Source organism: Oryctolagus cuniculus, chromosome 1, assembly GCF_964237555.1.
Source record: "Oryctolagus cuniculus chromosome 1, mOryCun1.1, whole genome shotgun sequence".
Lineage (NCBI taxonomy): Eukaryota > Metazoa > Chordata > Mammalia > Lagomorpha > Leporidae > Oryctolagus > Oryctolagus cuniculus.
In genome coordinates, this window is record NC_091432.1 from 231,784,646 (window position 1) to 231,811,301 (window position 26,656).

The window sequence follows — 26,656 nt, forward strand, 5'->3', positions numbered from 1 at the left end:
TGTCACGCACTGCTCCTGCACCAGCTTCCATCTTCCAGTCTGTGGACACGTTTTCCTGCTGATGCTCTCCCTCCTGCTCTCCCTGGTTGTCTTTTTCCTTCCCAATTCTCATTTTAGCCATCACGGAGGACTGTGCTTGAGTTCAGTTTGCCTTCTTGTGCTTGAAGCTTAAAGTAAATTTAACTAGAATGTCATAATATGTTAACAAAATATTTTTGTAAAGATATATTTATTTATTTGAAAGGCAGAGTTACAGAGTGCAGAGGCAGAGAGAGATAGAGAGAGGTCTTCCATCTACTGGTTCATTCCCCAGATGACCACAATGGCTGGAGCAGCGCCAATCCGAAGCCAGGAGCCAGGAGCTTCTTCCTGGTCTCCCAGGCGGTTGCAGGGGCCCAAGGCCTTGGGCCATCCTCCACTGCTTTCCCAGGCCATGGCAGAGAGCTGGATGGGAAGAGGAGCAGCCGGGACTCGAACCAGCACCCATATAGGATTCTGGCACTGAAGGCGGTGGCTTTACCCGCTATACCATAGCACCGGCCCCAAGATTATTTATTTATTTATTTGAAAGAGTTAGGGAAGTGGGGGTCAGAGGAAGAAAGATCAAGAGATCTCCCATCTACTGGTTTACTCCACCAATGGTCACAAGAGCCCAGGCTGGGCCAGGCTGAAGCCAGGAGCCGGGAGCTTCCCCCAGGTCTCCCACATGGGTGCAGGGACCCAGACACTTGGCCATCTTCTGCTGCTTTCCCAAGCTCGTTTATAGGGAGCAGCCTGGACATGAACTGGTGCTCTTAGGAGATAGCAGCATCACAGGTGGCAGCTGCACCTCTGGTGCCACAGTCCCGCCCCAGCAGGATGCTTTGGCGTGTATCCCTGACGCAGGACAGCGTCTCCTCTTCTTGAAGGGCTGCACGGTGTTCTGCAGCACGACTGTACTGTGATGCATTTCATCATTCCCCAGATACTTTGTTGTGAGTTTATTACTGTTAGCAGGGAGGCAGTGAATATCTTTGTATGCATATCTTTGCATTCATTCAGGATAAATTCCTAAAGTGAAATTAGTATCAAAGGATTTGTATTACTTTAAATTTTGATAGGTAAAATGTCACATTGGACTGGTGCAGTGACACAGCATATTAAAGCCCCAGCCTGCAGCGCCAATGTCCCATATGGGTGCTGGTTCGAGTCCCGGCTACTCCACTTCCAATCCAGGTACCTGCTAATGCTCCTGGGAAAGCAACAGAGGGTGGTCCAAGTCCTTGAGCCCCTGCACCCACGTGGGAGACCCCAAAGAAGCTCCTGGCTTCAGATTGGCCCTGCTCCAGCCATTGCAGCCATTCGGGGAGTGAACCAGAGGATGGAAGATCTCTCTCTATCTCTGTTTCTACCTCTGTAACATAAATCTTAAAAAAAAAAAAAAACAAAAAAAAAAACAAAAAAAAAACCAAAAAACACAACTCCAAATCTTAAAAAAGAAAACAAAAACTATGCATGGATTTCACAATGTTTTAAAACGTCATATTAGAGGCTGGCACTGTGCGTAGTGGCTGCTGCTTGTGAGCAGGTGTCTCATATCCGAGTGCTCGTTCAAGTCCCTGCTGTTCCCCTGCCTGTTGGCTTCCTGCCTGTGTGCCTGGGAAGGCAGCTCATGATGGCTCAAGTATTTGAACCTCTGCAGCCAACACGGGAGACCTGGATGAAATTCCAGTCTCCTGGCTTCAGCGTGGCCCAGTTCTGTCTGTTACAGCCATGTGGGGAGTGAACCAGTAGATGGAAGGTCTGTCTGTCTGTCTCTCCCTCTCTGATACTTTTATTATTTTTATTTTTAAAAAGATTTATTTATTTATTTGAAAGGCAGAATGACAGAGAGAGAGAGAGGTCTTCCATCTGCTGGTTCACTCTCCAGATGGCTGTAATGGCCATGGTTAGGCCAGACCAAAGACAGCAGCCTGAGCTCTATCCAGGTCTAACACGTGGATGCAGGCAACCAGGCACTTGGTCCATCTTCTGCTGCTTTTCCAGGCACATTAGCAGGGAACTGGGTCAGAAGTGGAGCAACTGAGACTCGAACCAGCTTATATGATTGCCAGCATCATAGGCAGTGGCTTAACCTGCTTTGCCACAGTGCTGGCCCAAAAAAAGTTTTCTAAAAATGTTTTATTGCCCTAAAAACCATAAGAGAGCTCCAATGAAATATCTGATTCCCTTAGGTATTTTTTTCCCTGTGCAGTAAGGAAAGGGATTTTCCTTAGTGGGGGTGCGGGAGAAAGTGTAGATGGAGATAATAATGCGAGGAAAGGAGTAAAACAATTTGCATAGCTAGTTTGTGGCATGAGAATAAGGATATCTAGATTATGTGGAACCCTTGTCAGAGCGCACAGAATGGAACCTTAACAGTGTTTGTATGGGGGCCAGTGCTGTGGTGTAGCTGGTAAAGCCGCTGCCTGCAGCGCCAGCATCCCATTTGGTCACTGGTTCGAGTCCCAGCTGCTCCACTTCCAATCCAGCTCTGATCTATGGCCTGGGAAAGCAGTAGAAGATGGCCCAAGTCCTTGGGCCCCTGTACCCACATGGGAGACCCGGAAGACCTGGCTTCGGATCAGCACAGCTCTGGCCGTTGCAGCCATCTGGGGAGTGAACCAGCGGATGGAAGACCTCTAATAAATAAATCTTAAAAAAAAAAAAAAAGTGTACATATGGCTGTTTTTCTGTGTTGCCACGTACCCTGTCCACTCCCAGCTCATACTCGAGTGACATTAACTGTGTGGCCAGAGTGGGAGAGCTTTCCAGAGCAGCTCTGCAGAGGGAGGGCTGTCGGCGCTCTGGGAAGTGAGCGGATGCTTCTGTGCCCTAAGGACCCGCGGCAGGGTGGGGAAGGTGCGGCAGAACGCTTGGAGCACGGTGGGTGCCGTTCCCTTGCAGGAGGGCCTGCGGCAGTGGCAGGAGGAGCAAGAGAGGAGGGTGCGCGCCCTCTCGGAGATGGCCTGTGAGCAGCTGAAGCGCTTTGACGAGCGGAAGGAGCTGAAGCAGCACAAGGAGTTCCAGGACTTACGGGAAGTGATCGAGAAGAGGTGAGTCTGCCTGAGTGGGAGCAGCTGGAGCTGCTCTCCTTCTGTGTCCTTAATACCGAGATAAAGTGGGGAAGCCTCCAGCCTGCCAGGATGAGCGCCCTTGGAGAGAGGACGATGTGACCCGGGCAGGAGGCCTCGGGGGACGCCAAGCAGCGCCTAGAAGCGTCCCTGACCCCTCTCTGCTGCTTTCCACTCAGCGCCAGAGAAGCCCTGGGGCACCAGGAGAAGCTAAAAGCTGAGCATCGGCACAGAGCCAAGGTGCGAGCCAGGGGAGTGCGCATGGTGTCTCGGTGAAGGGTCGGGCTCTGGCGGGTGGTCAGCAGGGAGGGCCTGGCCCGTGTCGTGCCTGTGGGAGGGACCATGGGCAATCCTTGTCCTGTCTGAGCCCGCCGTCGCAGGCGTTGAGAGAGGGAGAAAGAGCAAGGCCAGGAGCCCGTCAGAGAGAGTGACCCCGTGTCCCTGCCTGTAGATCCTGAACCTGAAGCTGCGGGAGGCAGAGCAGCAGCGGCTGAGGCAGGTGGAGCAGGAGCGGCTGTGGAGGGAGGAGGGCCAGGTCCGCCTGCGCAGCCTCTACTCCCTGCAGGAGGAGGTGCTGCAGCTCAGCCAGCAGCTGGACGCCTCGGACCAGCACAGGGACCTGCCCAACGTCGACCTGGCCGCCTTCCGGACCCGAGGCAACCAGCTGTGCAGCCTCGTCTCTGGCATCATTCGGGCCTCCTCGGAGGTAAGGGAGGGTCAGAATGCTTCTGGGTTTCTCCTTTGAAATGCCAAACCTTACAAGCAGTTTGTTTTTTAAGATTATTTATTTGTAAGGCAGAGTTAGAGAGCAAGAAAGAGAAACAGAGAGAGATCTTCATCTGCTGGTTTACTCCTCAGATGGCTGCAATGGCCAGGGCTGGGCCAGGCCAAAGCCAGGAGCCAGGAGGGAAATAACATCTGTAACATAGGTAGTAGACCATGAATTAATGTCCTTGATACGGAGTTCTTAAAGTTTATGGGAAATATTAAATAAGTCACATTCACTTATTGTTTCCATCAAAGGACAGGACATGCAGCTTTGAAAAGCAAAGTTATATATGTAAGTGCCTATTAAATGTGAAAATAAGTCCAAAACAAGCATTAATATATGCAGTGCAAATTAAAGCATTATCACTTTTATCTAGCACATTGTCACAAACTTTATTTATTTTTAAGATTTATTTACTTTATTTAAAAGTCAGAGTTAGAGACAGATTCCCCATATGGCTGCAATGGCCAGCAGCCAGTTCTGGGCCAGGCTGAAGCCAGCTTCATCTGGGCCTCCCATATGGGAGGCTGAGGCCCAAACACTTGGGCTGTCCTCCACTGCTTTTTCCAGGTCATTAGTAGGGAACGAGCACTAAGCTGTGTCTCTGTCCCTGTGGCAGAGCGGCTACCCTACAGCAGAGAACCAGGCTGAGGCTGAGCAAGCCCTGCAGGAAATGCGTGACCTCCTGGTGAACTTGGGGCAGGAGATCACCAGAGCCTGCGAAGACAAGAAGCAGCAGGAGGAAAAGGAGGCCCAGGCCAGACTGCAGGAGTCACAGATGCACCAGGGCCAGGAGGCCCACAAGGAGTCGGCGGCTTCCAGCCAGGGCCCAAGAGACAAACAGCATGGAGGTGGGTCAGTGTGGGTGCAGTCCTGTTACTCAGTGTCAAGTTTGAGATCAGGAAAGGAAATGGGAGTGTGCATATCGTGTTAAGTTTTATATAATGTGTTACATTCAGTTGTGCTTCCCACATCATTATTATTTTTTTTTTGTTAAGATTCATTTTATTTATTTGAAAGGCAGAGTTACAGTGAGAGAGGGAGAGAGAGGGAGAGACAGAGTCTGCTGGTTCACTCCCCAAATGGCTACAACAACTGGGGCTGGGCCAGGCTGAAGCCAGGAGCCTGGAACTCCATCCACATGGGTGCAGGGACCCAAGCACTTGGGCCATCCTCTGCTGGTTTTCCAGGTCCTTTAGCAGGGAGCTGGATCAGAAGTTGAACAGCTGAGACTCAGACTGGTGCTGCCGTGAGATTCAGCATTGCAGGTGGCAGCCTTGCCTGCTGTGCCGCCATGCCAGCCCCATTCCCACACTTCATCTAAGAGCCTGAAACTCTAATTTCTTAAAAAATATTTATTCATGTATTTATTTAAAAGAGACAAAGGGAGAGAGAGAAGTCTTCCATCCACTGGTTCACATTCCAGAGGGCCACAATGACTAGAGCTGGGCCAGTCTGCAGCCAGGAGCCAGGAGCTTATTTCGGGTCTCCCACGTGGGTGTAGGGGCCCAGACACATTAGCAAGGAGCTGGATTAGAAGTAGAGTAGCTGGAACTCGAACTGGCACCCATGTGGAGTGGCAGCCTCACTTACCTGCTACACTGCAACACCAGCCCCTCTAATTTATTTTAAAGGTTGTTTTATTTATCTGAAAGAGAGGGAAAGTGTGCATGGCTTCCATTTGCTAGTTTACTTCCCAAATGGGCACAACAGCCTGAGCTGGGTCAGGCTGAAGCCAGTAGCCCAGAGCTCTCTGTATCTCCCTCATGGATGGCAGGAATCCATGTACTTGGTCCGCCTTCCACTGCTTCCCCAGGCCTGTTAGTAGGAGGCTGGGTTGCAAGTAGGGCAGCTGGGAGTTGAACCACTGCTCATGTGGGCTCCTGGTGTTGCAGGTGGCAGCTTAGCTCACTACACAGTAGCAGCCCCAAAAGTCTAAATATTTTTAGTAGACCTGTTATTCCAAGTGTCGGTGCTGCTTAGTATTTTTAGTAAGTACGTATAGATGTGTTCATGTAATGCGTGTGAGAATGAGTGTCTGACGTGAGAATGAGTGTCTGACGTGAGAATGAGTGTCTGACGTGAGAATGAGTGTCTGACAATGGTGGCTCTGAAGCCAGGCTGGTGGAGTCTCATTTTGCTGTGCATGAGCAGCATGACCTTGGCACACGTTCAACCTTTATGTGCCTGTTTCTGTTTCAGTAACCAATAGAGGCAGCAGTAGTCGTATCTACTTCACGGTGTTATTGTGACCGTTGAAATAGCCAGTGGGGCCGGCATTGGCACAGCAGGTTAGGCCGCCACTTGGCGATGCCAGCATCCCATATCAGAGCGCTCATTCAAGTCCCCACTACTGTGTTTCCAGTCCACCTTTCTGTTATTGCGTCCTGGAAGGAAACAGATGATGACCCCAGTACTTGGGTTCTTGCCGTCTTCATGGGAGACCCAGATGGAGTTCTGAGTCCTGACTTCCGACTGCTAGTCCGGGCTGTTGTGGGCATTTGGGGAATGAACCAGCAGATGGAAGCTATCTCTCTCTCTCTCTCTCTCTGTCTCTCTGTCTCTCTGTCTCTCTGTCACTCTCTTTCAATTAAACCAGCAAACAATCTTCTTTTAAAAGACATGGGCCCTCTTAGGAAGGAGCGGCTTGGGTGTGGGCTGGTGTCTGGAACCGTGCCTTGCAGGCCTGCCACAGGGCCAGAGCAGGTGCTGGAGAGACATGCAGGCGGCGGCGATGGCCTGCTTCTGAGTACAGTCTAGACAGCGTAGAGAAGACAGCAGGAAGTGAGAAGGTTAATGCAGGAGCATCATCAGGATGGAAGGTAGAGCCATAGTCTTTGCCAGTCTGTGCCTGCCTTGATCAGCCAGTTGTGCCTATCTTACTACAGGGCCGTGCTGTGCTTGCAAAGGAAAACCACCAAATCCCACTGAATTTCTAGTGTCTGAATCTTTTTTTTTTTTTTTTTTTTTTTTTTGTCAGGCAGAGTAGACAGAGAGACTTCCTTTCCATTGGTTCACCCCACAATGGCCGCTGCGGCTAGCGCACCACGCTGATCCGAAGCCAAGAGCCAGGTGCTTCTCCTGGTCTCCCAGGACTAGAACCCGGTGTGCCGGCGCCACAGGCGGAGGATTAGCCTAGTGAGCTGTGGCGCCGGCCTCATCTGAATCTTTTAAAAAGATAGGGAGCAATTTGAATATAGAAACTGACTTAGCAGGAAGAAACAAAAAATTTGGTTGCTACTGTTGATTTACGTGACTAAGAGGCAGCTTCAATCACCATGCTTTTCTCCCTTTCTGGTAGCATCAGAACCTTCAGGACTACAAGATATTTCTGGAGTTAAAAGAATGTGTCTTCCTCATCTTGATATTTTTTAATCACCATGGATTTTTGATGAGTGTGTTCCATGCAATGTCTTCTCATATTGTCTATATCTTTGTTTTTAAAATGACCTTCAAAGTAAACTAGCCCAAAGTCAAAAATAAAGGTGTGGAAGTGGTGGCGCAGTGGGTCAGGACACGGGCAGCCTCGCTTCCTGAGAGGTGGCAGAGGACGACTTGGAGGCTTGGGCTTTCTGCTGCCACAGGGCGACCTGTGGAGTTCCAGGCTCTTGACTTTGGCTTGGTCTGACCCTCACTGTTGCAGGCATTGGGAGTAGGAACTAGCAAATGGAGAATCTCTCTCTCTCTCATTGTCACTCTGACTCTCAAATAGATGAAAATAAATAAGTATTTTTTAAAAGTGTCTAGCTCACATTAGCTATTATGCTAGATATTATTAATAATACTTTGTTTTATTAATTTATTTGAAAGACAGAGATTTTCCATCTGTTGGTTCACTTCCCAAATCCCACAATAGCCAGCCAGCCAGCCAAAACTGAGAGCCTAGACCACCATCTGTTCTCTCCTGTGGGTGGCAGGGACCGAGTATTTCAGCCGTCATCTGCTGTTTCCCACGGTGCACATCAGTAGGAGGCTGTGTTGGGAGTGGCGGCAGGCCCCAGTCCCCAGGCTCTCCTGTGTGATGCCTGTGGCCACCTGCTGTCCCACACCTGCCCACACTGCTCCTCAGTAACACTAGCTGCTATTGAAACCGTTTTCCCGTCGTGCAGCCCTCCAGGTGAAGGTGCAAGACAGTACAATACAGTGGTACCAGCAGCTGCAGGAGGTGTCCTCTCAGTGCGTGAGGGCCTTTGAGGGCCTGACCAGCAGCAAGGACATCCAGGTAGGGCAGGGGTGGGTGGCGAGAATTCTCTGGGCCTCCGAGTGCTTCCCACAGCCTCATGTCCCTAAGGAATGTAGCTGGTGCAACCCTGTCCCTGCTCCCAAGTGGCAGCTGCTCTGCTGTTCCACACTGCCCTCGACTGCTGTCTTCCCACAGGCCAAGAAGATCAAGATGGACCTCCAGAAGGCTGCCACCATCCCTGTGAGCCAGATCTCCACCATTGCAGGTTGGTCTGGGGCTTGAGAACACGGCCTCTGCTTCCTTGGATTTTTTTTTTTTTTTTTATGATTTATTTATTTGAAAGGCAAGAGTTACAGAGAGAGGAGATCTTACATCCACTGATTCACTCCCAAAATGGTCACAACAGCCAGGGCTGGGGCAGACTGATGACAGGAGCCAGGAGCTTCTTCCAGGTCTCCACACGGGTGCAGGGGCCCAAGTAGTTGGAGCAGCCAGGGGCCGCCGGTGTGGCGTAGCGAGTAAAGCTGCCGCCTGCAGTGCTGACATCACATAGCGGCGCCAGTTTGAGTCCTGGCTGCTCCACTTCTGATCCAGCTCTCTGCTATGGCCTGGAAAAACAGTGGAAGATAGCCCAAGTCCTTGAATTCCTGTACCCAAATGGGAAACCCAGAAGAAGCTCCAGGCTCCTGGCTTCAGATCAACTGGAAAGTGAACCAGTGGATGAAAGACCTCTCTCTCGGGCCGGCGCCATGGCTCACTTGGTTAATCCTCTGCCTGTGGCGCCGGCATCCCATATGGGTGCCGGGTTCTAGTCCCAGTTGCTCTTCTTCCAGTCCAGTTCTCTGCTGTGGCCCAGTAAGGCAGTGAAGGATGGCCCAAGTGCTTAGGTCCCTGCACCCACATGGGAGACCAGAAGGAAGCACCTGGCTCCTGGCTTCAGATGGGCGTAGCTCTGGCCGTAGCAGCCATTTGGGGAGTGAACCAATGGAAGGAAGACCTTTCTCTCTAACTCTGTCAAATAAATTAAAAAAGAAAAAGAAAAAAGACTTCTCTCTCTCTCTCTCTTTTAAAGATTTATTTGTTTATTTATTTGAAAGAGTTACACAGAAAGAGAAGGAGAGGCAAAGAGAGAGGTCTTCCTTCCGCTGGTTCACTCCCCAGATGGCTGTAACTGCTGGAGCTGGGTTGATCAGGAGCCAGGAGCTTCCTCTGGGTCTCCCATGCGGGTGCAGGGGCCCAAGCGCTTGGGCCATCTTCCACTGCTTTTCCAGGCCATTTGCAGAGAGCTCAATTGGAATAGGAGAAACGAGACCAGAACTGGCACCCATATAGGATGCCAGTGCCACAGGCAGTTAGCCTACCCCAGCACAGCACTGGCCCCAGATATTTTTAAAGTGTGTTCAAATACATGGTGCCAGATGGATCAGACATATGTGAAGTACGTGCGCCGTGGTTTTCTCTTTTTTCCTTTTCAACACATAGAAGGTATACTTAGAATGTAATCTCGGTACATTCCTTGACTCATTTTTAACAAGGTGTCTATTAATAGTAAACTACTGAGGATGGCTTTTAACTGTGAAGTTGAGAAGTGTTTGCTGAAGACATGTCACAGGAGCCCTGGAATGTGGCTGCCACCCCACCGCTTCCAAACCCAGGCTCGCCTTGTCAATCACCTGTGGGACGCGTTTCCTTCCTCTGCAGAGTCTGAGCCCTGGAGAGCAAGCAGCAGTCAGGGAGCAGAGCCAGGGGCTCATTGCTACAGAGCTCTGCAAGAGGGGGCTTCCAAATACAGAAGCGGGGGCTGCATCCGGAGGGCTGCTCTCCGATTAGCTTGTTGTCACCTAAAAATGCGTGAGGAAGTTGAGAGACCACATGACAAAACTCAGGTAGCACTTGGCTGTCGGATTTGCTGGGACAGGGCAAGGGGTGAATGAATGAGCAGCGTTCCTGCTTCATGGCATTTGAAGGGCTGCCTCCTGAACAGCTCGGCAGAGGGAGCGAGGTGGTGAGGACCGCGCGGCACACCCACTCTGCCCTGCTGCTGCTTGTCCCCGTGCTCGCGCCTTGGTGGACTGCACAAAGCCTCACCTCCTCCTGCACCAGGTGGCGCACCTCCTGTGCTTGCCTGTTCATCTCCTGGGTCAGAGGCCGAGGCCGCCTGCTGCCGAGCATGCCCCCTCTGTGCCTGCTCCCTGCCCTCGCGTCTCCTGCAGGACGGCTCCTTTGCTGCCTCTCCGGTCTCTGTGAGGACTCTCCTGGGCTCCTTTGGCTCAGCCTTTCTGTATGCTGGACTCATCCCAGCAAGAGTCGCTCGATCCTCTCTCTCCTGAGTGTTTGTGGTCTTCCCCACAGTTCCGCTGGGCACTGCTGACCACTTCCTCCTCCATGAAGCGCTACCGTGGCTTCCATGGTGGGGCACTTTGCAGCTCCTCCTCACCCTCTCTGTCCTTGATGGGTTCCTGTCTCTACCCCCTTGTAGGGGTCCCCAGATATCTTCTACCTGCGTCACTTACGTGCTCATGAGTTCCATGTCTGCCTCTGGCTCATTCCTGTCCTGAGCTGTGGCTCCTGCAGCTCCAGGCACGTGGGGGACGTCTCTGTGTCGCTGTCCCGCAGCTGCCTCAGTTTTACTGTGTTCAGATCTGAGCCATCTTCTTCCTTTTGCCTCACTTTTCTCTAAGTGATCAATAGCACCCATGTCTGCTCAGTTACCCTCGCTGGGCACGGGGAGTCATCTCGTGGCTGCCTCCTCCGGTTCACTGTCCACACCTGACAAGTCTCCAGATTGGCTGTTTGTGTTTTTTCTACATATTTCTTGACTTTTCCCCTGAGTCTCTATCATTGCTGTAACCCAGTTTAAGAGTGTACTGTCCATGGCTAGCGCCGCGGCTCACCAGGCTAATCCTCCGCCTGCGGCGCCGGCACCCCGGGTTCTAGTCCCAATTGGGGCACCGGATTCTGTCCTGGTTGCTCCTCTTCCAGTCCAGCTCTTTGCTGTGGCCCGGGAGTGCAGTAGAGGATGGCCCAGGTGCTTGGGTCCCTGCACCCGCATGGGAGACCAGGAGGAAGCCCCTGGCTCCTGGCTTCGGATTGGCGCAGCACGCCGGCCGTAGCAGCCATTTGGGGGATGAACCAACAGAAGGAGGACCTTTCTCTCTGTCTTTCTCCCTCACTGTCTAACTCTGCCTGTATTAAAAAAATAAATTAAAAAAAAAGTCATCAATAATGTAAATTAAAAGATTTAGTTATTTATTTGAAAGGCAGAGTTATATATATAGAGAGATATCTTCCATCCATTGGCTCACTCCCCAGATGACCACAACGGCTACAGCTGGGCCAGGCCAAGGCCAGGAGCCTGGACCTCCATCTGGGTCTTTGATGTGGATGCAAAGGCCCAAGCACTTGGGCCATCTTCTGCTGCGTTCCCAGGACTTTAGCAGGGAGCTGGATTGGAAACAGCAGCCAGGACATGAACCAGCACCCACATGGGATGCTGGCATTGTAGGTGGCAGATTTACCCCCTGTGACTTGATTCTTAGTTTTCTTTTGCATTTTTTATTTCCTTTTTAAAAAAATCTTTATTGATTTGAAAGGCAGACAGGCAAAGATCTTCCCTCCACTGGTTTACTCCCCAGATACCTAGAGCAGCTGGGGCTGGGCCAGATCCTAGCCAGGAGCCTGGAACACTGTCTGCGTCTCCCATATGGATGGCAGGCACTGATGTGCTTGACCGTTGCCTGCTGCCTCCCGGGATGCGAGAGCGGAAGAGAGATGGGACTTAATCCCAAGCACTTGGATGTGGGATGCTGGAGTCCCAGCAGACAGCTTAACCTGCTATACCACAACACCCACCCATTTCTTTATTTCTTGAGAAATGTGTTTGGCTTTTTTTTTTTTTTTTAATTTATTTTATTTATTTGAAAGAGTTACAGAGAGAGGTAGAGTCAGAGAGAGGAATCTTCCATTCCTGGTTCACTCCCCAGATGGCTGCAATGGCTGGAGCTGAGCCGATCTGAAGCCAGGAGCCAGGAGCTTCTTCTGGGTCTCCCACGTGGGTGTGGGGACCCAAGCACTTGGGCCATCTTCCACTACTTTCCCAGGCCATAGCAGAGAGCTGGATCAGAAGAGGAGCAGCCAGGACTAGAACTGGCGCCCATATGGGATGCCAGTGCTGCAGGCCAGGGCTTTAACTCTCTGTGCCACAGCGCCAGCCCCATGTGATTGGCTTTTAAAAATTTTTTTAAACCACTGTTTGGGGAGATGTTTCTAAGAGTTTTGTAGCATTTCGTGATGTGATGAGAAGCTTGGCAGTGTGTTTCTCCATTGGAGATGCTGTGTGAAAACTGGTTCCAGGGACAGGCATTTGACACAGTGGGCGGGACTCAGGATGCCCACGTCCCGCAGAGCGCATCCGCTTCAGATCCCTGCTTCCTGCTACCGTGCACCCTGGGAGCAGCACACAGTGGCTCGAGTAGATGAGCCCCTGCTACCCACGCTGGAGACTTGGGTCGAGTTCCTGCTCCTGGCTCTGGCCTGGCTCAGTTCCAGCCATGTAGGCATTTGGGAAGTAAACCAACAGGTGGAAGATTTCTCAGTCTTATCTCTTTGCCTCTTAAATAAATTTTAAAAATCAATACATTTGGGAAAAAATTTTTTATTGCAGGCAGTGGCAGGAATGGGGCTAGCCACTTTGGTTCTCTTTTTCTCTCGTCTTTCCTCTGTACGTCTCCGTTCTTGTCAACGGGCAGCTGCTCTTGTCCACAGGACACATGCAAGGCCCCTGCCCGCAAGCACGAGTTACAAGGCCTGCTGCTTTACCACCTGCAACCTCATATCGTTGGGTGGAGAGGGGTGGGGCACTCAAGATCTCTGAGGCATGCTAGTGACAGGGACCCATGTCTGAGTTTCTGAGGACGTTGGACGTTAGCCCCTTGGAAGAACCATGAGCTGGCTCCTCTATGAGATCTGCAATGCAGAATTCAATGCCTGTTTGCTGCTGTTTATGTCTTTGCTTCACGTGTCAGTTTCAGAATGACTGGGTTCCCACATGAGACACTCATCCGGAGTAGTGCCGTCCATGACTTTGCACCCCACACCCTGTGTTCTGCTGTCCTCCTTTCTTCTGTGTCCGTGTTTTGTCTTCAGGCTCTGAACCTCTCTGGGACTGCACGGCTGGACTGCATGGACGCTTTGTTATTACAGTGTTGGGAAGAAGCCCGAGCTGCAGGTGTAGCTGTTAACTGACCTTTTCTGTGTCATGTCTAGGCTCGAAGCTGAAGGAGATCTTTGACAAGATTCACAGTCTGCTCTCTGGAAAACCCGTTCAGTCTGGTGGGCGCTCTGTATCCGTCACACTCAACCCACAGGGGCTGGATTTTGTCCAGTACAAACTGGCAGAGAAATTTGTGGTGAGAAAACCTTGCTCCTTGTAGGGGAGAAAAGGCTGGGAGACAGCGTTCAGGCCTCTAAGTCGGATCCATCTCTGTGTTCCAGAAACAAGGCGAGGAGGAAGTGGCCTCTCACCACGAAGCCGCCTTCCCCATCGCGGTGGTGGCCTCAGGGATCTGGGAGCTCCACCCCAGGGTGGGGGACCTCATCCTTGCTCATCTACACAGGAAGTGCCCTTACTCCGTCCCCTTCTACCCGGCTTTCAAGGAGGGAATGGCTTTGGAGGACTATCAGAGGTGAGGTGGCTTCCTCCTGACTTGCCCGCCCTACAGTGATGCGTGACTAGAAACAGCTGGAAGGTGTTTCCCCCCTACTCCCAGTGCCTCTGACGTACCCAGAGCGCACTGTCAGAAACAGCCTGTGGGCCGGCGCCGCGGCTCACTAGGCTAATCCTCCGCCTAGCGGCGCCGGCACCCCGGGTTCTAGTCCCGGTCGGGGCGCCGGATTCTGTCCCGGTTGCCCCTCTTCCAGGCCAGCCCTCTGCTGTGGCCAGGGAGTGCAGTGGAGGATGGCCCAGGTGCTTGGGCCCTGCACCCCATGGGAGACCAGGAAAAGCACCTGGCTCCTGGCTCCTGCCATCGGATCAGCGCGGTGCGCCGGCCGCAGCGCGCCGGCCGCGGCGGCCATTGGAGGGTGAACCAATGGCAAAAGGAAGACCTTTCTCTCTCTCTCTCTCTCTCACTGTCCACTCTGCCTGTCAAAAAATTAAAAAAAAAAAAAAAAAAAAAAAAAAAAGAAACAGCCTGTGGGTTTGGATTTAAGTCCAGTTAGTTTAGAGGAAGAACACTGGATCTGGAAGCCAGAGGTCTTGAATTTACCTCGCTTTTCACTTGGCAGCTTGGAAACAGTGGGCTAATCGTTCAGCCCCTGGGGCCTCAGTTCCCTCTTTATGAAAGGCAGTGAGGACCCCCTGCACCCCCTCGTTTACCGAGAGGCCTCCTCACGGGCTTACAGGGAGCACACGTCTGACAACAGATAGCAGTGCATTGTAGACCAAGTTTTCTACAGAAGTAGTGCTTTGTAATAGCATGTTCATAGCGGCAAAGGTGATGATACTCTGTTGTTGCTTTCAGCCGTGCACCGTCACACTGAATTGTTTATTCCCACACAGGATGCTTGGCTACCAGGTGAAGGATTCCAAGGTGGAACAGCAGGACACCTTCCTCAAACGCATGTCTGGGATGATCCGTCTCTATGCCGCCATCATTCAGCTCCGGTGGCCGTACGGAAACCGACAGGAGGTGAGGGGGAAAGGCTGGTGTCACCGAGGGATGTTCGCACCAGGCCCGTGTGGTGTTTGCCCTGTGCGGTGACTGACAAGGGGTGGGAGGCAGCTCTAGGTGTTGGCGGAGGATCAGATGCCAACACCTGAGACCTGAGCGCCTGCAGAGTGCACCGGGGAGAAGAGGAGTGAGCAAGAAATTGTCAGCGTAGACCTCCTTAGGCTAGAAATCACCTGGATCACACAGTTTCACTCGGGTGGCAGAGGGAGGCCTGACAGTGAGCCACGCCGCAGGGGCAGGCCTTTGCCCCACCAGCCCCATCCCTGCTCAAGGAATAGAAGAGATGAGCAGGGTGGACAGGCTAATGGACTTGAAGACCTAAAGAGGAAAGTACAAGTTGAGTGATTGTAGAAGTGTTTTTTATGTTTTTTTTGTTTTGTTTTGTTTTTTTTTTCAAAATTTCTTTATGGTATCTACAAGGCAGGGAATGGTTCATTCCCCAAATGACTGCAATAGCTAGGGCTGGGCCAGGCTGAAGCCAGGAACTTGAAACTCCATCTGGGTCTTCTCTGTGGGTGGCAGGGTTCCAAGTGCTTGGGCAGGTAACCAGGGAGCACATTAGCAGGAAATTGGAATTGGATGCAGCGCTGGGACTTGAGCCCAGGCAGGTTTGTAGGGGGTGTGGGCGTCCGAGCAGCATCTCAGTATCTGTCCCTCAGGAAGTCTTGATGGCGCACCCGCTGCGTCTCAGCTTTTGTGCCAAAGATCTCATGAAGAATGAATGAAATGTCAGCAAGGAAAACTGTCGGTCTGTGGAATCCCTGAAACTGAAGCCGACCCATGTGTATCAAAGGGATCCCCTACACCAAAATGTGTGGGTGGGTGTTTGACATAGCTGTTAAGATACTGCTGGTGTGCCGGGGTCCCACAGCGTGCCACCCCTGATTGCAGCTTCCTGCTGGTGCGCACGCTGGGAGGCTGCAGGTCTCAGCCACCCACACGAGACCTGGATTGAAATCCTGACTCCAGCCTGGCCCAGCCCCGGTTATTGCAAGCGTTTGGGGGAGTGACCAGTGGATTGGAGATCTCTGTCTCTAAAATAAGTGATATTTAAAAATTTTAAAAGAAGAGTGGTTTCAAAAATAAAAACAAAATGGGGCTGGCATTGTGTAACAGGTAAAGCTGCCACCTGTGACACGCATCCACTGTGGACGCCAGTTTGTGTCCTGGCTGCTGTACTTCTGATCCAGCTTCCTGCTCAGGGCCTGGGCAAAGCAGCGGAAGATGGGCCAAACGTCTGGGGTGCTACCACCCACCTGGGAGACCCAGCTGAAGCTCTTGGCTGTGGCCCTGCCCAGCTTTATCCATTGTCGCCATCTGAGGAGTGACCCAGCAGATGGAAGATCACTGTTTCTTCCTCTCTGTAATGCTTTCAGAATAAATATGTAAATTTAAATGAATAACGAAAAACAAAAAACAGAACTGATTTAGCTCATACCACTTCTGTCTGAGCATGTGCTTAGTTTAGATGACCTGGAGATTCAGTGTGCTGGTGATAACAGTCTCTGTTACACGTAATACAGTGTGCTGGTGATAACAGTTTTTGTTACACGGTAACACAGTGTGCTGGTGATAACAGTCCCTGTTACACGTAACACAGTGTGCTGGTGATAACAGTCCCTGTTACACGGTAACACAGTGTGCTGGTGATAACAGTCCCTGTTACACGTAACACAGTGTGCTGGTGATAACAGTCCCTGTTACACGGTAACACAATGTGCTGGTGATAACAGTCCCTGTTACACGGTAACACAGTGTGCTGGTGATAACAGTCCCTGTTACACGGTAACACAATGTGCTGGTGATAACAGTCCCTGTTACACGGTAACACAGTGTGCTGGTGATAACAGTCTTTGTTACACGGTAACACAATGTGCTGGTGATAACAGTCCCTGTTACACGGTAACACAGTGTGCTGGTGATAACAGTCTTTGTTACACGGTAACACAGTGTGCTGGTGATAACAGCCCCTGTTACACGGTAACACAGTGTGCTGGTGATAACAGTCCCTGTTACACGGTAACACAGTGTGCTGGTGATAACAGTCCCTGTTACACGGTGACACAGTGTGCTGGTGATAACAGTCCCTGTTACACGGTGACACAGTGTGCTGGTGATAACAGTCCCTGTTACACGGTAACACAGTGTGCTGGTGATAACAGCCCCTGTTACACGTAATGCAGTGTGCTAGTGATAACAGTCCCTGTTACACGGTGACGCAGTGTGCTGGTGATAACAGTCCCTGTTACACGGTAACACAGTGTGCTGGTGATAACAGTCCCTGTTACACGGTAACACAGTGTGCTGGTGATAACAGTCTCTGTTACATGGTAACGCAGTGTGCTGGTAATTACAGTCCCTGTTAGACGGTAACGCAGTGTCCTGGTGATAACAGTCCCTGTTAGACGGTAACGAGGTGCGCTGGTGATAACTGAGTGATAACATTGGGAGTTAGGTCTCTGAGTAAATGAAACCAAGGCATGACCAGGCTTCTCTCCTTCCAGACGCACCCTCATGGTCTAAATCATGGCTGGCGCTGGTTGGCACAGATCTTGAACATGGAGCCCCTATCCGATGTCACAGCCACTCTTCTCTTTGACTTCTTGGAGGTATGTGATTCGGTTAGCACAGAGGAGAAGGCCACTGTCAGTGCTGCCTGGGACCACCGGGTGACATGACCGGGGACACAGTATAGAATCGCAGCCTGGGGATGACGATTTGGTGCACTTGGGACACCTGCATCCCATATCCGAGTGCCTGGTTGAAATTGTCCCATCTCTGCTTCCGATTCCAGCTTCCTGCTAATGCCCACCGTGGGAGACAGTGGTGATGACTTAAGTACTGGGCCCCTGCCGCCCACATGGGAGACCTGGATGGAATTTCAGGCTCCTGGTTTCAGCCTGGTCCCTAGCTGTTACGGGCTGTTACTGGGGTGAACCAGCAGGTCAAAGTTCTCGCTGTCTGTCTGTCTCTCAGTTTCTGTCCTTCCTGCTCCCTCTTCTCTACCTCTCAAGTTAATAAAAATAAGTAAAATAAAATAAAAATAAAAATTGAGCCTGATGAGTTTGGGCATGAGGTTCCCATGTCATAAGACAATCCCAGCTTTCATTTTTTCTTCCCACTCTGCTTGTCCTCTCTGTGTGGATGTTCTTTTATCATAAAAAAGAGAAAATTGGAGGCTGCCACTGTGGCACAGCAGATTAAGCCACCACTGCAATGCCAGCATGCCATATGAGTGCCAGTTTGTGTCCCAGCTGCTCCACTTCTGATCCGGCTCTCTGCTATGTCCTGGGAAAGCAGTAGAAGATGGCCCAAGTATTTGGGCTCCTGCATCCGTGTGGGAGACCCAGATGAAGTTCCTGACTGTGGCCTGGCCAAGTCCTAGCTGTTGCAGCCATTTGGGGAGTAAGTTATCATATGGAAGATGAATCTCTGTCTCTCCCTCTCTCGTAACTGTCTTTAAAAAAAAAAAAAGATTGTCAGCGCTGCGGCTCACTGGGCTAATCCTCTGCCTGCGGCGCCAGCACACCGGGTTCTAGTCCCAGTTGGGGCGCTGGATTCTGTCCCGATTACTCCTCTTCCAGTCCAGCTCTCTGCTGTGGCCCGGGAGTGCAGTGGAGGATGGCCCAAGTGCTTGGGCCCTGCACCCGCATGGGAGACCAGGAGGAAGCACCTGGCTCCTGGCTTCGGATTGGTGCAGCGCACCAGCCGTAGCAGCCATTAGGGGGGTGAACCAACGGAAGGAAGACCTTTCTCTCTGTCTCTCTCTCTCACTGTCTAACTCTGCCTGACCAAAAAAAAAAAAAAAAGATTTATTTATTTATTTTTAAAGATTTTATTTATTTGAAAGACAGAGTTACAGAGACAGGTCTTCCATCCGCTGGTTCACTCCTCAGATGGCTGCAACAACTGGAGCTGTGCCAATCCGAAGCCAGGAGCTTCTTCCAGGTCTCCCACGTGGGTGCAGGGACCCAAGCACTTGGACCATCTTCTACTGCTTTCCCAGGGCATAGCAGAGAGCTGGACCGGAAGTGGAGCAGCCGGGACTAGAACCGGTGCCCATATGGGATGCCGGTGCTTCAGGCCAGGGCTTTAACCCGCTGCACCACAGCACAGGCCCCAAGATTTATTTATTAATTTAGAGGCAGAGTTACAGAGAGGCAGAGAGAGAGGTTCACCTGCTGGTTTACTCCCCAAATGGCCATAACGGCTGGAGCTGTGCCAATCCGAAGCCAGGAACCAGGAGTTTCTTCTGGGTCTCCCATACGGGTGCAGGGGCCCAAGGACTTATGCCATCTTCTGCTGCTTTACCAGACCATAGCAGAGAGCTGGATCAGAAGTGGAGCAGCTGGGACTCGAACCGGCGCCCATGTGGGATGCCGGCACTGCAGGCGGTGGCTTTACCTGCTGCGCCACAGCGCCATCCCCTTAGGAGACAATTCTTAGAGAAGAAGGTTCGCGGCCAGCACTGTAGCACGGTGGTTAAACCGCCACTCATGATGCTGGCATGCCACATTGCAGTGCTGGTTTGAGTCCCGGCTCTTCTGCTTTTGAATCCAACGCCCTGCTCGTGTTCCTGGGAAGGTAATGGAAGACGGCCCAAGTACTTGGGACCCTGCCACTCATTTGGGAGACTAGATGGAGTTCAGCCTGGCCCAGACCTGGCTGTTGCAGCCATTTTGGGGAGTGAACCAGCAGATGGAAGTTGTATCTCTTTCCTCTCTGTGTCACTCTGCCTTTCAAATAAATAATAACTAAATCTCTTCCAAAGCAACAGGAAGAAAGGTTGGGCCTGTGATGTCACAGGCCAAAGTCGCTGTACAGGAACAGTGATCCTGAGTCACTGGGAACACAAGTGGTGTTCTGTCTGTCCTGCTTACTGAGAGGCACACCCTACTCCTGGGAACGCTTCCTTTCAGTAGAGTAACAGAGCAGTCCATTGAGATCTGGTGGACTCTAGAGTCAGAAGTGCTTCGGAAGGAGTTGGCGTTTGCTGCTGCTTCCCTGGGTAGCCAGCTCCCTGGCCTTGTGAGAGCTGGTGGTGCAGGGTCTCCTGCACTGTGGATCTCCCGTCTCTGCCCTGACTGTGCCTGCTTTCCCTCCAGGTGTGTGGGAATGCCCTCATGAAGCAGTACCAGCTCCAGTTCTGGAAGATGATTCTTCTCATCAAGGAGGAGTACTTTCCCAGGTACTGAGTTCCCTGGGCAGGCAGCAGGGGCTTTGTAAAATCACAAGTCAGATATCAGATACCCTTGCATGCATGCTTTTACATGGCTTTTTGGTTGCTTAAAATTTACTCTCACTTTACTTAAAAGGAGGAGAGAGAGAGAAAGAGAGAGACAACTTACCTTCTATCTTTTGCTTCACACCCCAAATGCAGACACCAGCTGAGGCTGGGCCAGGCTGAAGCCTGGAGCCTGGAACTCTTGCCAGGTCTCAGATGGGTGGGAAGGTCTGAAGTGTTTGAGCCATCACGTGCTGTCCCAGGATTCACGCCAGCAGGAAGCTGACTCTGAAGTGGAGCTGGTACTCACACTAGATACTTTCGTTGCAGGGTGTAGATATCCCAGTCTGTGTCTTAACTGGTGCACCAAATGCCCATGCCTGTGTGGTTTTTCTTGTTTGTTTATTTTCATCTACTTGCGTGGCAGAATCACACACACACACACACACACACACACAGATTTTCATCTGCTGATTCACTCCCCAAATGCCTGCGACACACAGAGCTAGACTACATCAAAGGCAGGAACCTGAAACTCTGCCTGGGTCTCCTGTGCGAATGGCAGGGGCCCAAGCACTGGAGCCATCGTCTGCTGTCTCCCAGGATGCATTGCAGGGAGCTGGATTGGAAGTGGAGCAGCTGGGACTGAAACCAGCACTCCTGTCTGGGATGCAAGTATCCCAAACAGCAGCTTTGAACCCACTGCACCACAGTACTCACCCTTTTACGTGTGTGTGTGTGTGTGTGTGTGTGTGTGTGTGTGTGTGTTTTTAAAGATTTGTTTAGTTATTTGAAAGTTAGAGAAGGAGAGACAAAGAGAGAAGGATCTTCCATCCGCTGGTTCCCTCCCCAGATGGTCACAACAGCTGGAGCTGGGCCAGTCAGGAGCTTCTTCCAGGTCTCCCATGTGGGTGCAGGGGCCCAAGTACTTGGGCCATCTTCTGCTTCTTTCCCAGGCACATTAGCAGGGAGTTGAATTGGAAGAGGAACAGCCGGGACTCGACCCAGTGCCCATATGGGATGCTGGTGCTGCAGGCAGCGAGTTAACATGCTATGCCACAGTGCCAGCCCCTACATGTTATTTTTTATTCAGGTTGAAAATACCTGTATTGGGGCTGGTGCTGTGGCGTAGTGGGTAAAGCCACTGCCTGCAGTGCCAGCATCTCATATGGGTGCCAGTTCGAATCCTGGCCCCTCCACTTGTGATCCAGCTCTCTGCTATGGCCTGGGAAAGCAGTAGAAGATGGCCCAGGTCCCTGGGGCCCCGCGCCCTCATAGGAGACCCAGAAGAAGCTCTTGGCTCCTGGTTTTGAATGGGCACAGCTCCAGTCATTGTGGCCAATTGGAGAGTGAACCAGTGGATGGAAGACTTCCCTCTCTGTGTCACTCTTTCAAATAAATAAATAAATAAGTCTTTAAAAAAAATACCTGTATCAAAACTGGCATTGTGGTGTAGCCAGTCAAGCCACCACCTGCAATGCTGGCATCCATATGGGTGTCAGTGTGAGTCCCGGCTGCTCCACTTCTATCCTGCTCCCTGCTAATGTGCCTGGGAAAGCAGCAGAGGATGGCCCAAGTGCTTGAACCCCTGTACCCACCTGGGTGACTTGGATGAAACTCTTGTCTTTGGCTTAGCCCTGGGTGTTGGAACTGTTTGGGAAATGAACCAGCAGATGGAAAATTATCTTCTCTCTCTCTTTCTATAACTCTGCCTTTCAGGTAAATAAATATTTTTTAAAAAGAGAGAGAGAGAGGGAGAGAAACAGATGTATGTGTCAGGGGCAGGTGTCTTGGCACGGGAGATGAAGCCTCCGCTTGCAACACCCACATCCCATATCCGAGTGCCAGTTCAAGCCCCAGCTCCTCCACGTCTGGTCCAGCTCCTGCTGATGCAGCCTGGGAGGCAGCAGGTGGAGGATGAAGTGCTTGGGCCCCTGCCAGCCATTAGGAGATCCAGGCTGCGTTTCAGTCTCCTGGCTTGGGCCCTGGCTGGTGGCAGGCATTTGATGAGTGAACAAGCAGATGGAAGATCTCCCTCTCTCTGTCAAAAGAAATTTTTTTTAATTAAAATAAAATGTTGGAGGAACCAATTTATCCAGGGTTTTCTGGACCCTAGTGTAGCATTGCCTTCCAAGTACCCTTTCTTTCACGTGCCTAACCCAACCCTAGCGGTAAGCCTTTCAGAACTGGAGAGACCTTGTGCAGGAACAGTGCCCTCTCCTCTTGCCCTCCTGTCTGAAGAGCAGGTTGGGACCTCCTCTGGAAGGGGCCAGCTTCTTAGCTTGGAGGACATTTCTGGGGTCACTGCCCCCACCCCTTCCTTCCAGAGCCACAGCTCACCTGACTTCCCCAGCAGACAGGTGCACACCCAGACGTCACTCACGGCTCGTCTTTCTTTTTCTGTAGAATTGAAGCCATCACAAGTTCAGGCCAGATGGGCTCCTTCATACGCCTCCAGCAGTTCCTTGAGGTAACACGCCCTTGGACCCTACGTCCCAGCTGTCTGTCAGTGGCCTGGATGGTGCCGTGTGTGACAAGCCTCGGGCCTCCAGATGCACCATTTGCAGTCTCTCCCTCTGTTTCTCGGAACCCTGCTGTCCGCTCATAATTCCCTCTCAGCCTTTGGATTAGGGGCTGCCGTCCGTGTCGTCTGAAGGGGGCGTCCTAACAGACGAAGGGACATGCTTAGTGCATCTCGGCTCAGCGCTGCCTGCAGGCCGGGCCTGGGGCCCTGGCACGCGCGGCTGTTTTTCTGGGAGGACAGCCTGCACTTTGAGCTGGCCTCTCCCCCGATTCCCAAGTGCCAAGAACCTTTCCGAGGTGACTTCTCACACATAATGTGGAACTCCGTGGGAGGTCTGCCGGGACAGCCGGACACTCAGCTTCCCGGAGCTCAGCGGAGGAGCTGAGGTGAAGCTGCGGGGAGGCGGGGCTGGGGCGGCGGCGTCAGCCGTGCCGTGCTGTGCTGTGCTGCGGCTCGTGCAAAGCAGAGGCCGCCCACCCTCCCGGCTCCTGCGCGCCCCGTCAGCCCGGTGTCCGTGGGACGTGAGCCGGCCCTCCCTGGTTTCCTCCCGCTGCTGCGTGCCGCCGGCAGTGCTGCCACAAACTCATGCCGTTTTCTCTGTCTTTCCTTGGCCAGAAATGTTTGCAACGCAGGGAGATTCCTGTTCCCAAGGGCTTTCTGACTTCCTCCTTCTGGCGCTCCTGACGTCACTCGTCACCCACCGTCGCCATGGTGTCACAGAGGCACCGAATAAAGCCAGGAAGACAGCGGATGTGAGAGCAGTCATGTCCGACTCGGACATTTGTCAGTGTGGGTTTCTGTGTGGATTTGTACCTTGTGACAAGATGAGAGATCTCCACGAATCGCCAACCCTCGGCGTCCCTTAGTGCCGCGGTAGCTCCTGCGGCATCGCGTCAGAGCGGCTGCTTTCCCCAGACGTCCAAGGAGAGGAGTGTGGCCCAGGTCTCTTCCCTCATAGTTACCTTTTTTAAAGTGAGTAACACGTGATAGCCATTGCCCTCTGACCTGAGGGCGCCCGGGGCCCTCCCCGGCCTCACCTCCCTCGCCCACCCGCGTCGGACCTGAGCCCAGTGCTCTGGTGCAGGTCTGGGTCCTGGCGGCTTTGCCTCTCAGCTCGTGGGGTCCCAGCGCAGGGGGCAGGGGCGATGGACGTGGCTGAGTCCCAGGTTGTGCCGGATCCCTCGCGTCAGAAGCCCGCGTGATGTTGAGCTGAGGCTCTCGTTGTCCTCTTCACTTGGATTTTCATCCCTGGGTGGCCAGGGATGCCTGACCCTGGGCAGGCGCTTTTTGTTTTGTTTTTCAGCTTGAATTAAGGTGACCGAGATGGGGCTTGCAACAGTCCCTGAGCTGACCATCCATAAGCAACGAATCAGGGCTAAGTAAAGAGTTAGAGACGAATCCAGCGCTGCTTTGTCGTGTTTTACATGTTTGTTGATTTTCTCCTGTAAAGCCGCTGCTGAAATCCAGAGTTTGGCTGTTCGGATCAGTGTTGAGACTGGTTTTATGGAAAAACTCATTCTCTTTCATGTTGCACAGGTCTCTGGGCTCCGGGCTCCATGGATTGGGGGAAATGTTCATTTGTGGGGGAGCGGTCACTGGCATGCAAGGGGCATGAAGTGGCCCATTTTACGAATTGTCGACTACTGTGCCCAGAAATAAGTAATAAAGCTTGACTTGTCAAACACCCGTGCTGGCGGATGGTCGGCTGCACCCTCTGCTCCTGCACCCTGAGCTGTGTGACTCAGCCGGGCATGGAGAGACTCCATGCGGTTCTTCTCTGCTGTCATCCTGACCTTGACCTTGAGAAAACTGCTGCTTTTTCTGTCACTGTTTTTGGAATTATGTGCCAACAATTCTATTTTTATTTCTTTTTTAGATTTATTTATTTATTTGAAACTGTTACACATAGAGAGGAGATACAGAGAGAAAGAGAGGAGAGAGGTCTTCCATCCACTGGTTGACTCCCCAGTTGGCCACAACGGCCTGAGCTGCGCCAAAATCCGAGGCCAGGAGCTAGGAGCTTGTTCCAGGCCTCCCAAGCGGGTGCAGTTGCCCAAGGACTTGGACCATCTTACACTGCTTTCCCAGGCCGCAGCAGAGAGCTGGATTGGAAGTGGAGCAGTCGGGACACGAACTGGCGCCCATATGGGATGCCAGCACTGCAGATGGCGGCTTTACCCACTGCGCCACAGCACCGGCCCCCTCTATTTTATTAAGTCTTTGAATGTGGACACAATGAAATGAACTCTGGGAAGGAATAGGAGCCAGGAAGCCTGGGCTCCATTCACTTTTTTTTCAGTCTTGTTGCTTTGAGTTGGTCATTTAACCCCTCTCTGAACCTCAGCATCCCCACCTGAGGGCAAGAGGACTGGGCTTGTCACTGTCTGGTCCCCAGAAACACGGGACCTCAGCTTGGCGAGCCGGCTGCCACTCAGACTTCTCTTTCCTCTTGTTTTATTACAAATGGCGTCAGTTTGTACCAGGACTGACTGCAGGGCTGGGGGCGTTTGTGCCGATTGCAAGGGGCGTCCCTTCCTTTAGGGCACTGCCGCCTCTGGTGGGGAACTGTCCCGTGCCCGATCCCTGATGGGAGGCCCAGCAGGGCTGTGCAGCTTGCCCTTTGCAGGCAGGAACTGGGACCCTCTATGCCACAGCTGGGCCAATCCGAAGCCAGGAGCCTCTTCTGGATCTACAGTGTGGGTGCAGGGGCCCAAAGACTTGGGCCATCTTCCTCTCCTTTGCCAGGCCATTAGCAGGGAATTGGATGGGAAGTGGAGCAGCCGGGACTCCAGCTGGCACCCATATGGGATGCCGGCACTGCAGGTGGAGGCTTAACCTTCTACATTGCGGCACTGGCCCTTCCACAGTACTTCTGCTTGGTGTGCTGTACATAGTGGGGTTTCCGTGTAAGGTAATTACGGGAAACTCATTGGTGGGACTGGCACTGTGGCATAGTAGGCTAAGCCTCTGCCTGCAGTGGATTCCAAACGGAATCCCGGTTGGATGCCGGTTTGAGTCCCGGCTGCTCCACTTCAATCCAGCTGCCTTCTAGTGGCCTGAGAAAGGCATGGAGGATGGCCCAGGTGCTTGGGCCCCTGCACCCACGTGGGAGACCCGGAGGCAGCTCCTGTCCTGGCTTTGGATGGGCCCAGCTCCAGCTGTGTAGCCATTTGGGAAGTGAACCAGCAGTTGGAAGACCTGTCTGTCCTTCTCTCTGTAACTCTGCCTCTCAAATAAATAAATACATCTTTTAAAAAATGATGATGATACAAGAATACGTCAAAAGTTTATGAGGAAATGGAATTAAAAGATGAGTTTATTTTAAAAAATGTGAGGGATGGGCATTTGGCCTGGTGGATCCCACACTGGAGTGACAGCTCAGTAGTTGGACCCCCGCCACCCAAGTGGGAGACCCAGACCGAGTTCCAGGCTCCTGGCGTTGGCCTGGCTCAGCCACAGCCTTGCAGGCATTTGGGCAGTGAACCAGCAGATGAAGAACTTCTCTCTCTGCTACTCTGCTTTTCAAATCTTAAAAAATTAATAAATAAATAAAAATCACTGGCAGGACAGTCTGGAAGTCTCTTCCACTCTGAATTTGTACCGCTGCGCAGAGAATACCTCTTGGGCTGTGTGACTGCCCTGCCCCTGGGTGCGGTCACCTGCTGTGCACGTGTCATCTGATGCTGGTATCCTGGTATCCTGTGGGTTCCCGGTGGTAACCAACACGGAGGGCGGGGAGGCCGGGGTTCTGATCCTCGGGATAGGGTCGCCCTCAGGGATCCCTGCCCCTGGCCGACCGGGCACTCCTGAGGGTGACGGCATCGGGTTCCTCACAGAACGCAGGACTGCGTCATCTTTCAGTTCCAGGACTCACTCCTCTGCTTGCCGCCTTTCGAGCTTGACCTCATTGCTGAGACAGGGCCCTGTCCTTTGTCACAGCATTGTCCTGTATTACATTTGATGATGCCTCGAGAATCCCGACAGGACAGCATCTTACACCCCTCAGACAGAGTGGACTCGTGTAGGTTTCCCATCGGGCTCAGAGCGTTCCTTCCCGCAAGCTTCCTGTGATGACAGCCGTGTCATAGTGGGAGTTGGACATCACCGGTCCCAGTGCCACCAGGACAACCAGA

The 26,656-nt window shown here is 52.2% G+C and overlaps 1 protein-coding gene and 1 long non-coding RNA gene across 3 annotated transcripts in view; one reads left to right on the plus strand and one right to left on the minus strand.

Annotated features, from left to right (window-relative positions):
- The window catches only part of GLE1 (GLE1 RNA export mediator), a 42,594-nt gene extending 18,387 nt beyond the window's left edge, over window positions 1-24,207 (plus strand). For both annotated transcript variants that reach the window (XM_002722968.5, XM_070057625.1), the window contains 13 exons: window positions 2,926-3,074; window positions 3,272-3,332; window positions 3,544-3,798; window positions 4,481-4,712; window positions 7,971-8,083; window positions 8,240-8,309; window positions 13,310-13,452; window positions 13,538-13,728; window positions 14,604-14,733; window positions 17,280-17,384; window positions 19,881-19,963; window positions 22,406-22,469; window positions 23,139-24,207. In XM_002722968.5, the coding sequence (XP_002723014.3) occupies window positions 2,926-3,074; window positions 3,272-3,332; window positions 3,544-3,798; window positions 4,481-4,712; window positions 7,971-8,083; window positions 8,240-8,309; window positions 13,310-13,452; window positions 13,538-13,728; window positions 14,604-14,733; window positions 17,280-17,384; window positions 19,881-19,963; window positions 22,406-22,469; window positions 23,139-23,207 (1,665 nt within the window). In that variant the 3' untranslated portion in view covers window positions 23,208-24,207. The remainder of the gene's footprint in view (window positions 1-2,925; window positions 3,075-3,271; window positions 3,333-3,543; window positions 3,799-4,480; window positions 4,713-7,970; window positions 8,084-8,239; window positions 8,310-13,309; window positions 13,453-13,537; window positions 13,729-14,603; window positions 14,734-17,279; window positions 17,385-19,880; window positions 19,964-22,405; window positions 22,470-23,138) is intronic.
- Window positions 24,019-26,084, minus strand: LOC138845344 (uncharacterized). Its single transcript, XR_011382376.1, has 2 exons — window positions 25,625-26,084; window positions 24,019-25,212 (listed from the first exon to the last, which is right to left on the minus strand). It is a non-coding gene; the product is annotated as an uncharacterized lncRNA (long non-coding RNA).
- Window positions 26,085-26,656: the final 572 nt, after the last annotated feature.